The sequence below is a fragment of the Tursiops truncatus genome, chromosome 18 (genome assembly GCF_011762595.2).
Source record: "Tursiops truncatus isolate mTurTru1 chromosome 18, mTurTru1.mat.Y, whole genome shotgun sequence".
NCBI lineage: Eukaryota > Metazoa > Chordata > Mammalia > Artiodactyla > Delphinidae > Tursiops > Tursiops truncatus.
The window spans coordinates 34,621,811-34,636,087 of record NC_047051.1 but is presented as its reverse complement, the minus strand read 5'-3'; the positions used below and the strand labels follow the sequence as shown (position 1 = coordinate 34,636,087).

The window sequence follows — 14,277 nt, the reverse complement described above, 5'->3', positions numbered from 1 at the left end:
TTAGGAAATCCTGAACAGGGCTACACGGGTTTCTTGACTCAACTTCCTAGAGCGTCTCAAGAGCTCCGGTGAATCGTGAACTCCCAAGACGGATAATTCATACAGGAACAGAGTTTTCCCCAAATGCATTGTGGCTGAAAAACCCACTGCATCTCTGGGATGAGTATTCTAGAATGCCCACTGAGAAACCCCGGGACTCCCCTAAGGTACCAGAGGGGTGTGTGTGAGGGGAATGGCACCACCTCAGCGCGAAACAGCATCTCACAAAGGTGGTGAGGGTTAGGAGGGCGCAAGAAAACCGCAGGCAGTTGGCGAGCGATGACAAGACGCTCGTTTCAGTGGTGTCTGCTCCAAAAGACAAACCAGAAACAACAAGGGCGCGAAGAGTGCATCCTGTGGTGAGAGAAGCCCACAAAAGAGTCACTAGGCCTCTCCTGACTGCCTAACTTTTAAATAAAAATAACTCTAAATTTGCACACTGATTAGGAAAACTAGAGTGAAAATATAAAGATCTATTCCCTTCCATAGAGGTGGTTGCCATTAACAGCATTTTGTGCATTTTCAGGATCAGATACACAAATAGTGTATACGTGTATATATGCGTGTTTCCATATGTACATATATACATATATAGTATTTACAAATACAAACACTGTGGGTTTCTAACTGGAATAATAGACATGTCCTTTTCTACACCTGCTCTTTTTCCTTTTGACCTGATGACGTATCATGTCATCTTCCCAGTTTGCTCACAGACCTTCCCTGTTCTCCACACACACCTTACTCCATACCACCTGATGGATCCTAATTTCCTTCATCAGACCCCTCCTGAAGGACATCCGGGTTGTCTCTAGATTTTCCCCATTACATAAGTATCCCTCATTGGACTTGCGGGTGCCTGATTTTATGCACACTTCTGTGCAAGGCAGAGTACTGGCAGAGGGCAGGTGCCTAGAAGTAAAAGTCTTTGGACAAAGAGCAAGAGAGTTTTGAACTTTGATGGACGCTGCAAACCTCGCTCCAAAATTGAACACATTTATTATACTTAACATAGGCAAAGTGTGCTTGTTCCCTCGTCTATACCAGATGTTATCAGTCTTTAGAATTTCTGCCCATCAGAGGGGAAGAAAATCCCATGGTTTTAATCTGCATTTCCTAAAGAAGTTGGTCTCTCTTCATTTGTCTAGTAGCCAGCTGTGCTTCTTCTGAGTTGTTTGCTCATACAGGTAGAAACCAGCCCCTGCCTTTTTAAAATTTGGTTATCCTTTTTCATTTATTTGTGGGTTCTTCTCTATATCAACAGTAACCTTTACATGTTAATATACTACCAAACTTTTGTGTCTGTCATTATGTTTTGTTTACGTCTTGAACTGTAGAAAAGTTTTAAATTTTCATGTAATTAAATATCTTTTACTTTATGGCTTCTGAGTTTTTTGGCTTACTTAGGAAGGCTTCTGTACTCCCTACACTTACACCGAAATTCTCTCCTGTATTTTATATTTGCTTCTTGCATTTAGTTGCATTTACACCTTTTTGACTGACTAGAATTTGTGTATGCTGTGATGCAAATATCTAATTTCTGTTTAAATGAATTATCAATGCTTCAATCAGTCAATTAGACAAAAAGTCAAGTTAGACTATAAAATTGTCTAAGTTAAAATACAATTCTCAAGTAAACAGGGACCAGTTTCTGGACTTTTCCACCAATCCGTCTTTCCCTCTGTCAGTGGCTTTATATGTTAATAGATCATATGTTAACATTATATTTTATTAATGTTAACATATATGTTTAAAATGATTCATCTATCCTTTTGCACTAACTTTTTCAGGTGAACACTGAACTGACTTCTAGATATTTACTAATTTTTGTGACTAGTGCGAATGGGATCTTTCCTTGTTTTTTAGTGTTATTTCTGGAGAATGGGAAAGTAACTGACTTTTACATATTTAGACATAACTGATCACAATTCTGAACATGATCATATCTAGTTTTTTCACTGATTCCTGCATTTGGAAAAAGCAGTCATTATCATCTGTGATTTTTGTTGTTTCCTTAGTAAAGGCTCTGGAACCGGCCTCCCCGACTCTCCCCATGCTCTTTTTCTGCCTGATCCCACTTCCCCGCTGCACCTGACCCTAACCTGTCTGCGCTGCTGTAAAACACTGTCTGCCCACAGGGTTGTGATGACAATAAAATGTATTCATATCTGTAAAGCGCCAAGGGCTCTGCCTAATTTATTTTATTCTGGGGCTGTCATTAGACACATCACATGCATCCCTCTCTTTCCTAAGGCCTGGACCCCACATGAAAGGGAGAAAAGGTGACCTCGTATCTGGATATGGATTTTGTCACTTCAAGAGCTTTATCAGATTAAAATTAATATCTAATACATATTAAACACTATTTGTCAGGGACATCCTAGGTGCGTTCCATAAGAAACACAAGTAATATCGACAGCTAACCGTTAAGGAAATAATTAACCGTTAAGGAATAACCATTAAGGCTGTTTTAATTTTAGCACACCGGATATATAAGGGGTATAAGTTCTAGTAGCATTAAAAATTAGAAAGAGTTACCAATTCTAATAGTAGCTTTTCCTTTTCGACCACTTCCCAAAATTATAGTTCTCTTTTTCTGTCTAGCAGCTTTGCATGGTTCCTTCACCGATGGAGAAGTTATCCACTGGTACTGAGAAAGCAATGATAAATATGCCATTTACGTTACAGGTAATTTAGGAGGGTTTGATCTTCATTGGAAATTAAGATATTTTAAGTTAATAAAAGGTCTTCAATCTGCATTTCTGGGAAGCTAAATTAAAGCATCACACAACATTTTCAAAACCACAAAAGCCATTTCATTTGAGTAAAACTTAGTTTTAAGATGGCAGAAAGTACCTTGATAATTTTCTTTTAAGAAGGAAAGAAAAACAAGCCATTAAAGAGAAATTCTTCTGAGAGAATTAAAACATGTGATATACCTCTGACTTGGCACTCCTTCCATTCTGGAGACCTTTTTTGATAACTGTTTTCATCACAGAATGATTTAAAGTAAAATAAATTGAAATTAGAGTAATTATTTCCCAATGAGTGGCTATTTCCATTTAAAACCAAAAGCCAACTAATTATTGCTCTTCCCATAAAATTAAATATGAAATCTACATTATGTAATTGTACACTTATTTCCCCCTTTGTGTATTCTAACTTCTTCCTCAGAAACCTAAGATGCCATCTTGCAGACTGCCTCCAGTGGCTACAATTTTGGCAGCAGCAAAGGACAACTTTAAACATTTTGCACCTAAGGTGGCTTTAGATACCTTTGGATAGAAAGTACAGTCTGAGCCATTTTACAAAATGTGCGGCCATTTTACAAAACAGCTTGACAGTTCCTGCAAGTGTTAAACATAGAGTTACCCTATGATCCAGCAGTTCCACTACTAAATCTATACCTAAGGGAAATAAAAACTTATGTCTGCACAAAAGCTTGTACGTGAATGTTCATAGAAGCATATTTCTGAAAACAAAAGGTGGAAAAAATTCAAATGTCAATCTGACAAATGAATAAACAAAATGTGGAATATCCGTACAATAGAATAACATTCAGCTATAAAAAGGTTTGAAATATTGATCCATGTTACAACATGGATGAACCATGAAAGCATTATGTAAAGAAAAGCAGCCACTCTCAAAAGATCACATATTGTATGGTCCCATTTATATGAAATGCCCATAATAGCAAATCTGTAGAGACAGAAAGGAGACTAGTGGTTGCCTAGGGCTGAGAGGGTTGACAGAATCAAAAAGCATTGTTAATGTGTAATGGGTTTCTTTATGAGGGGACAGAAATCTAAAGTTGGATTGTTGTGATGGTTACACACGTCTTTTAGTGGTTGCACTAAGAACCACTGAATTGTATACATTAAAGGGTTAAATTATGGTATGTAAATTACATCCTAATAAAGCTGTTAAAATTATAATTTTATATTTATAAATTTGAAAATTCATCCAAAATGACAAATTCTTAAAACATGCAACGTAACAAGAATAACCCAAGAAAAGAAACATCTAAAAAATCTATATCTACTTAAAAACTTGTTTGTATAATGAAGTACCTTTACAGAAAATGATTTCCAGGGATAAATGGCTTTCCAAGTAAATTCTTCCAAATATTTAGGGAAGAAATATTGGTAATCTTACATAAAATCCTTCCAGGAAACATAAAATAATATATTGCTCAAAAATTTTATAAGGCCAACATAAGCTTCAGATCAAAACTAAAAAGAATATTACAAGAATAGAATCATAGGCAAGTTTCTCTTTGAACATGTATGCAAAATTTGTAAACAAAAGCACAAACTGTATCCATGGTATGTAAAACAGTAATATATCACAATCAAAGTGGCTTTATTCTAGTAATGCAAGGTTGGTTTAATGTTCCCACATAAAACTGATCCCAGGAATGAATTAGAGTGGGAAAAAAGTCATTTAAAAAAGAAGTCTTGGGAATTCCCTGGTGGTCCAGTGGTTAGGACTTGGCACTTTCACTGCTGGGGGCCTGGGGTTCAATCCCTGGTCAGGGAACTAAGATCCTGCAAGGCATGAGGTAGGCCCCCCCCCCAAAAAAAGAAGTTTTAACCAGGAGAAGCACAAGAGTGAATAAAAATAACAGATACACCTTATGAAAAGTAGAAGATTATGGAATATTTGAAACTTTAAAAAAAAAACAGAAATTGCTAAAGATTCAAGAGGATGTGACAAATGATGTACATAGGGAAAAAATAAAATAAAATAAAATATACAAATGATGGGAGCCCAAACATCCAGATACCCAAGTCCCATCTCTGAAAATCCTCATTCAATGGGTTCTGGATTTCCTCTATGTTTAAAAACCTACAGGTGATTCTGACAAGATTCATAGACAATGTAAAGCTTCTGATTTACAGGGAATAATACCATATTATTTTGTTATTTTATAGTTATATTAACAGGTTGTACTATTCACAGATAAGTCTGATGTCAAAATGCACTCCCCACTAGGGATAAAAAAGGAACTAGTACTCTCTACTGCTACTTGGTGGCAGCATGCATATACTGCAATGGCAATTATTGTAGGAATACAAATTAATGGAACATTTTAGAATTGGAAGACTACATAGAAGTCACCTAGTCAAGCTTCCAACTATTATAGTTGTGAAAACTAAGGCCCATATAAATGAAATGATTTATCTCCAAAGAGGGTTAGTGAAAGAGTATGAAATAAAAAATACCTCTGAACTTTTAATTCAGTGCTATTTTTATTAATCTCACTATTAGCTCAAACTTCAGTGTGACAGATTTGGGATTGAATTCTTGCTTGAACTTAGTGGTTGCATGCCTTTTAGTAAGTTACTAAAACACTTAACTTCACTTTTCACATATGTAAAATGGTGAGCCTTGACTGATATAGAGTATGAGATAGCCTAGCACTGTTTTTAACACAAACAAGTACTTAAATTTTTTTGCCTTTCATCCCTATTAGACAACCTCTATTTTCTTAAGAATGAAAGTGTCTTTCAGCTAGCAAAACACCCCAGAGCTGACCACATTCTGGCAAGAGATATAGGATTCTTTTCCTTACTGGGGGGTTCTTTATACCTGATATTTGAACTGCACTGAAACATGAACTTCTCTTGTTTATACTGTATTAATGGACTTGATAGATGAATTTTAAAAAGTAATATGCAGGAATTAAGCTGCATGACTCTCAAGAAATATAATTCGATAGTGGTGGCTAGAATGATAAACAGTGTTTGGATAGGGAGTCCATATTGGATATGAACAACCTGTACTCCCATTCGTCTATTAAGAATAAATAGAATCCTTTAAAAATCTGTTTTAAAGGACAGTTATTTTCTTCTACCTCATTTAAGTTACCTCAAGAAAAAGACAATCTCCTGAATCCTTGTTTAAAAGGCTTTTAATATAAAGCAAATAATTTTTTGCAACATTTCCCAAACTTTTCATTATCAAGTTAGCTGAGGCTTCTCAACGATTATCATTTCACAACAATATTTCCATTTTCACCGTCTTTAAATGAATTGGCCTCATAGATGTGCCATTAAAACAGAGCTTCACCCTCAACATATTTTAAAGTTTGTATTCAAACAGTATGAAGAAAACAGGATCAGGGAATTCAGCCATAAAAGTGAATGGATTACTGATACATGTTACATCATGGATGCAACTAAGTGAAAGAAATCAGACACGAAAGGCCACATATTGTATGGTTCCATTTATACGAAATGTCCAACAGTGGCAAATCCATACACATGGAAAATATTATACATTAGTGGTTGCCAGGGATTTGGAAGAGACGGAAATAGGGAATGACTGCTTAAAATGGTTGTAGGTTTTCTTTTGGGGTGATGAAAATGTTTTGCAACTAGGCAGTGGTGACAATTTCACAGCATTGTGACAGTACTAAATTCCACTGAATGGTACAGTGAACTGTAAAATGATCAAAATGGTGAATTTTATGTTATGTTCATTTTACTACAATAAAAAGGAGAAAGAAATAGGGAAAGACTTTGAGTTTGGGAAAGTAAGGTGAACTGGTCAAGAAAAAGACAGCTCTACTATTCAGTTTTCTCTCAGCTCTCCCAGTGCATTAATCCTCAGCAAAAAGTAGCGTGAACTTGTAGATGACAGTCATTCAACAGAGTCCAGGGAAAAGTAAATAAAATAAAACCCAACTCTTCTTCTTTAGCACATCTATGAAATGTTAACTTGCTGCTCAGCCACGTGGACATTCATGAGGACGTTTCACTTTAGGTGTCCTCTACTCCAGTACTTTACTCACAGCTCATTCACACATGTATGCAACAGCATTTCTTAATTTAATGGACTCTGCAGTGCTGGTTGTGATCAGTCTCATGAAAAGAAAAGGGAAGGAGGAAAAAGCCTCCACATTGGCTTGGTGGTCTTGGGATGAAATGGATGCAGAAGACAGTTTGATTGTCAAACTGGAAACTTTTATTTTCCTTTTCCTCTTCTTTTTATCTTTCCTATAAGGTCTTCTGTCCACTTCCCACCGCCTTCTTTCAAACAGGAAAGACACTAATTAGCTGCTGGATTTTTTTTTTGTTAAAACAACTATTGTTTTAGATTTCTTGTTGTCCGCTGAATGTTATTGTTTTTACTGCCAAATGAGCTCCGGTGGTTGATGTAGGGGGTCGCTTGGGAACTTAACTTTTTCAAGTTTAAGTGGAAAAGTTTTTTTGTTTGAATTGGCTTTTACTGGGTGCTTCAAGATTTGCTCTTAGCTCTTTGATGGGGGACTGAGTAGCACTATGTTTCCTTTGAGGTCCCAGTAAATAAAGGATCCCATGTCCTCCTGGGCACTTTATCGTGATTTTGCTGTGTGTGCTCTCTAATAGCCAGATGCAGATTCCAGGAAAATGACATATAAATGAATATAAATAATCTAATAGTTTTAGAATTTGCTTTGGCCATACTCCTGGTCTCATTCTACTTCTTGTAGCAGATGGCTTTAAAGAGCATTAGCTATGTATATATTAAATATAATATACATATACCAATATTAAATATTATATTGGTGTATAAATGTAATATATTACTGTTTAAATTAGTGTATAACAATTATGTTTTATATTAACATGTATTTTTGCATAGCATATATTGTACACAAAATATATGACTAATGCAATACATTTATATGTTTAATATGTTCATTCTATTAATATATCATGCAATATTGATTATAAAACAATTACATCATAATATATAAATATATAATTATTATTATCTGATATAATACATTATATTTAAAGTATTCTATATAACACAATACATAATGTATTATTATAAGACAAGTATATTACATAAATATAATACTTATATAAAGTATATATATTTTAATTATACATTACACATGCAATAATTTAAATCAAATGGGCCATAATCTCACTACCTACACATAACTACTTTTAAAATCTTGAACCCTGTCTAAATCATGCTTACATATCGCTCAACCTGTTTTTCTACACATGCACATATACACACATTTATACACAATATATATGTATACTACCCGTTTTCAGTTCAATGTATATAAATATATGATATATATAATTATATTCCTGTGTATGTATACAAATATAAATCAAAGGTATGTGTAGGGCTTCCCTGGTGGCGCGGTGGTTGAGAGTCCACCTGCCGATGCAGTGGACACGGGTTCGTGCCCCGGTCCGGGAAGATCCCACATGCTGCGGAACGGCTGGGTCCGTGAGCCATGGCGGCTGAGCCTGCGCGTCCGGAGCCTGTGCTCCGCAACGGGAGAGGCCACAGCAGTGAGAGGCCCAGGTACAGAAAAGAAAAAAAAAAAAAAAAAAAGGTATGTGTATAGGTATGTATTTCACATATTTATATAAATATATCATATAATGTATGTGTATATAAATACATGATTATATACATACATATACACAAATAGACTTATTTAAACAAAAGAGACCTAAATAAACAGTTCTCGAAAAATAAAACTAGTTATGTCTCACTGTTTCAATAACAGATTATAGTTTTCTACTGTATGTGCTTCTGTAATTGTTATGAACAATTCCCATTTGTTGAATGTTAAGTTGTTTTAATTTTTTGCCATTATTAATGAAGCTCTGAAGAATATGGTGGGCAAAATTACTTGAAAAACTCTCCTAAAAGAAAAGAGTTAGGTATGCTAGGTTAAATGTAAACAACTTATTTTTAAGTGCAAGTCTATTTTTGAAGTGTGCAGTAGAAATTTCCAGGACCCATGAAAGAAGGGGGGGGGGGACATTTGTGAGAGTTATAGCTATATTAAGAGTGGATTGAAGATCTTGATAGCCTAGAACAGAAGCTGGCAATCCTGTTTTTATGGAGCCAAATGGCAAATATTTTAGGCTTTGTGGATCAAAGAGGCAAAATTGAGCATATTATTTAGGTACTTAAGTAACCATTTAAAATATTACCAGTTAAAATGTGAAAATTATTCATAGCTCATAGGCCATAAAAAATAGGCAGCTGTCTGGATTTGGAATAAAGGCCATAGTTTAATGACACACCTGACCTGACATACAGACTTGTTGTTAAAATGGCCATGACCACATGGGAGGCAGGAGATAAGACTCCATCCCTACTAGATGGGAAGTTAGAACTAAATCTATCTATCCCTAGCTTCACCTTTAATGAAAGGGTGTGCCAGTAAAAAATGTATCTGCTGGCAAAGGGAGACTAAGCCCAGATTCTCTTGGCCTCTGCTCTGGGTAGGAAACAGGTAGGAAATCTTGAGAATTCTGAACCCCAGATCTGTGTTCACAGTGTTTGTGTTGCAAATTTATTTGTGGTCTTGCAAACAGAAGGTAAAAAATTACCTTAAAATGCTCCCAGATCGGTGGTATTCCAAACACAGAACTAAACACTCTCTGGAGAAGTAGACCTTCAACCCAGGCCTATAGCCTTCCCACAGAAAAAGTTTAGCTAAACATGAGCTCATGATCTAAATTTACACAATAATGAAGAAATCAGCTACAATGGGAGAGAATCAGCAAAAACAATCAATACCAGAATTAGATTCCCAAGGCCATCCATTGAATGTTGGAATGATCAGGTGCAAGGCAGAAAATATACATAAAACTAGAACTGAAAAAAGGAACAGGGATGTTTTAAAAGACTGGGTAGGATCTTTAAAATATTTTTAAAGTCCATGTCATTGATAAAGCTAAAAACTCAAAGGTTGTGTAAAACAGCAGATTAATCATGGAGAAGAGTGAAATTATGCTGTTTTTAAAAATATGGCAAATCAGATTTTCTGCCTAATTATATAAGTACATTTCTCTTAAAAAATACACATATTTTAAAGACTTATTGGCTGTAAAATAACTAAAGGATATTTCAGAGGGCTTCTCTCCAAAGAAAAGTGTGAAGTAGCAAAACACAGAAAGTCGAGGGGAAAAAATGTCAATATATACATTGCTATAGGGTGAAGTAAACCTTAGGCCAGCAACAATGTGGAGGAGCTGACCCTTAGATGCTTACAACTAAGCTGGAATCTTCAAAAAGTTCAACTATTTATAACTAAAAAGATTTCTTAAAATTAATAACCAAGTGTTTTAATTGACATCAGAAGAGCAAAACAATAAACCCTCAGAACATAGAAAAAATAGATAATAAAGATATGAGCAGAACTTAATAAAACAGAAAAAAGTATAAAATTGAGGTGATTTAGTAAGTCAAAAAATATTCTTTGAAAATATTTTAAAAACACACTTTGATTAAGCAAAACAAAAACAAAAGTAAATAATACACAGAAAGAATCAGGACAATGTTATAGCAGAGAACATATGAAATGCCAGTAAATTTGAACATTTATGTAAAGTGGACAATTTCCTGGCTCCTAGAGTTTACCAAAACTGACACAGAAGAAATATATAGCTGGAGTTCTTTCACCAGTAAAGGAATTAAGTCAATAGTTTACAATCTTTCACCAAGAAAATAACAGACCCACCCAGATCGTTTGGGTGGGGAATTCTATCAAACTTCTATTAAACAGATAACATCAGTAGTAATAAAGAAAAACTTCTAGAGAGTAGCAAAGGAAGAATGCTCCTTTATTTATCTTATGAAGTCTATATAATCCTAATACTGACAATAGATTAGGACTGTAAAGAAAAATAAATTTACAGGTCAAATTTACTTGTAAGTATAAAAGCAAAAATTTTGATCTACGATATTAGCTACCCAAGTTCACTAGAGTAAGAAAAAGCATGAGCAAGTTAGGTCATCCAATGAATGAAAAGGTAGTTTAATGTCAAGTATATATATCAATAGATTGAAAACACCACATTTTCTTTCTTTCATCTGTCTCTTTAAAAAATTGATAAGTACTTATATTGATCTCTCTTGTACTAGGCACTGTGCTAAGTCACTTACATATTTACTTCTTTAAGCCTTCTATTATCCCTGGGGGAAGGTTCTATTTTCCTTCCATTTCTTAGGTAAGACTTTAACCCCCAGAAAAGTAAAGTAACATTTGCAAGTTTCTGTGAATGGTCAGTGATGGGACCAGTACAGGAACATCCAAAGTCTGTGCTTGGAAACAGTGCCCTATATTGACACTCACATTACAGATGAAAGGAAAGGAAGCATGCACTTACCATATAGATTAAATCTCACATTACACGTTAAAGGAAAGGAACCATGCACTTACATTATAGATTAATACCCACATAACAGGTTAAAGGAGAAAAAGGCATGTGCTTCTCTCAAAAGTTGTAAAGAAAGCATATCTATTTCTAACTATATTTCCCAGTTTCTTTTGCTTATTTTCTGACCTTTGTAGTGCATTCTGCCGTGAGGAAAATTTTAATTCTTATATAATTAAATGTATCCTTTTTTTCTTTGAATCTTAGTAAGGTGATCCTCATGAATAATTTATTTCAAGTCTACCAGGTTTCTGATACATTTACAGTTTCATTATTTTTTTACTTTTAACTAGTTGCTGTATCTAGAATTTAGTAATGATAGCCATATTTTCCCACTTTTGTTGAATAAGTTTTGCTACTGACCCAAAATGTCCATTTTATTTTAATCTCAAATCCCTTATGCTCTTGCCTCTAATTTTAAGATGTTTCCTATCCCACTGGTTGTTTTGTCTATCTGAAACAAAATGCTACCTTAATTATAATGTAATTATAATATAATAAATGTAATTAGTAAACATAATACTATATATAATAAATAGCATAATATAAAATAACAAAATATAATTTACCATATAACAAGGTCAAAAAAGAACAAAACTATACAATCACTTGAAATATCCCCCAAAGATATTTTATAAAATTCAATATTCATTTCTAATTTAAATGAAATAGTAAAATAGGGATTGATGAATGCTTCCATAGTAAGACGAAATTATATATCTAAAAGAGAAAGAGGTAAATGATAAACTTTAGTAACACTGGCAATAAATATAGGACAAGATGAAGATGCCTGATATAATCTTAAAGAAAAAGTATTATGTAACATTGTCTTTGCAGCACTGATGAGTTCAGTGAAAAGAAAATCTAATAGAAAAGAGTATCTCGTTCTGCTTAATGTCTGTACACTTGTCCATTGCATGAACATAACAGCTTACTTAACCAATATGTTACTGATCTGCATCTGGATTTCTAGGTTTTCATGGAATTTTATTATGCACAATTGTTACAAACTCTAGGACTTTCTCTTAGGTTTATATCTTTTGAAAGAAACAGTATCTCCGTAGATGGGTTATGTGGGCTGGCTGCTAGCAGACTATGGCTACTTCTCGGTTCTTCCCTTTACATTCCTAGTCAATGTGAAAACGGAAGGCAAGAAGGTCTTCTGTTTAGAGACTCTAAAGATAGGTCTTGGTGATAAAGCCTTGGTGGTAAAGGCTAAAAATATCAACCCAGAACAAGTGTTTTTCCAGCTGTAACTATGTGTGATTCCCTTGGTTTTATTCTGTAGAGGATGTAATAAGACAAGACTGTAGGATCTGCCCTCAATGTGCTTCCAGTAAGATGAGCTAAGTCAAGTATGGTGGCATATCTAATTCAAGACAAAATATAATGGCTCCTTTTCTCTCATAGCAAAACTTCGTGGAGTGAATATCGAAGTCACTGTAGGCTCTTAATTAAAGGAACACAATAAATCTTGTATTGGAAGGTGGTTATTCTGGTCTCTTTGCAGAGATGAATTGGAAATTGTCTAGAAGAAGGAAAATTAGCTTAACCAAAGTTAAACTCATAAATAATTGAGCATCTATGGCCTATGTTTCTCTTTGATCATAATTTCTCCCAATTTATAGACCTCTTTGATACCCGATTAATCATTGTCAAAGATGCAATTAACAATGATTATTACTGTGTATTAGGTTTTGCCTGGGCCCTGAAGAAACCATCGTAAATTATGAGCTATGATTGTCACTTGATTTTCTCACAAAGAACAATCAGAACTCCTGGTCTTAAGTGGCTTGGAATGTGAAACTAAGAAGTCTCTTAGATATTATTAGAGGATCCCACAGAGCCCATCGGTGAAAGTTTGGAAAACATTGGGCTTCTTAAAATTAATTCTTGTAGTGTGTTACGAAAGGTGACTGAACCAAAAGGATAACAGTGTTTCTGGTTCTGTTGTTAGCGTTCTCCATGGAAACATCACGGAAGCTTCTGGACTCAATTTCCTTCCCCATGTGTGAATGTCACTGAAAATATCCAACTCCATTCTATCCCCATATAACTTCAGAAACTAAGCAAAATGAAGACTCAAAATTCATTTCAAATAATGAAATGAAGATATAATGTAGAATGGAACTGGGAAAATGCCTGGTTTAAATTGTGGAAAGTACCAACTATACAATTCTGGATAAGTTGCTTAATCTTGCTTAGTCTAATTTAATGCCCATCTCACAGGATGGTATAATGATTAATTTAATATCTTTGTATAACATACAGTGTTATGTAACTTCTTCTTGTTCTTGAGTAAATTCATATCTTTAAGCAACTCACTTTAAAAAATAGTTACTTGCTTAAATTACTCTTACCTTCTATTATCAGCTGAATTGTGTCCTGCTCAAGTTAGTGTGGAAGTCTTAACCCCCAATACCTCGTAATATGACTGTATTTGGAGGTAAGGCCCTTGAATAGGTAATTGAGGTCAAATGAGGTCAAATGGGTGGGCTCTATTCCAATATGACTGGTGTTCTTATAAAAAGAAAATATTAGGACACAGACATGCACAGAGAGAACAAAGTAATTATTAGTAACCACGATCATGTCGTGAATGCACGGAATACGTCACCATTTGCCAACCACCGTGTCAAGTCAGCAGAAACTACAGAAATTAAGAGCTCACCGCAGAAATTCACACACCCTTGCACTAGGTAAGGGACCACAGGCAGACGTTCACTCAGCCTCTCATGTGTCCCTCACGGAGTGTACGCTCTCTCCTGGGCGGGGCGAGCACAGACACTTATTGGGAGTTTTACTACTTTTAAAATGGTTGATACAACCATGTCTCACTGGATGAGTTAACAAACGCTTTTTGTAAATCCAAATTCTCCACACCTCCTACCTTTCGCGTTGCCCTAGTCTCAAAGCTCCTGCCCCTGCTCCTCAGGCCGCGTCCCCATGTGAGGCGGGGCTGCGTGCGGACGCACGGCGAGCGCGCAGTCGTCCTCGAGTCCCGCCCCCACGGAGCCGCCGCCGGTTTGAACAGCATCCCCGCGGG

At 35.3% G+C, this 14,277-nt stretch overlaps 1 protein-coding gene across 22 annotated transcripts in view; it reads right to left on the bottom strand.

Annotated features, from left to right (window-relative positions):
* The window catches only part of LOC109551851 (uncharacterized), a 61,773-nt gene extending 47,505 nt beyond the window's left edge, over window positions 1-14,268 (bottom strand). For 13 of the 22 annotated variants that reach the window (XM_073795281.1, XM_073795273.1, XM_073795274.1 and 10 more), the window contains exons 1-2: window positions 14,122-14,268; window positions 2,578-2,689 (exon numbers count right to left, since the gene is read on the bottom strand). In XM_073795281.1, coding sequence (XP_073651382.1) covers window positions 2,578-2,689; window positions 14,122-14,268 — 259 coding nt within the window. The remainder of the gene's footprint in view (window positions 1-2,577; window positions 2,690-14,121) is intronic. The other 9 variants (XR_012327700.1, XR_012327698.1, XR_012327701.1 and 6 more) reach the window with 1 other exon arrangement.
* Window positions 14,269-14,277: the final 9 nt, after the last annotated feature.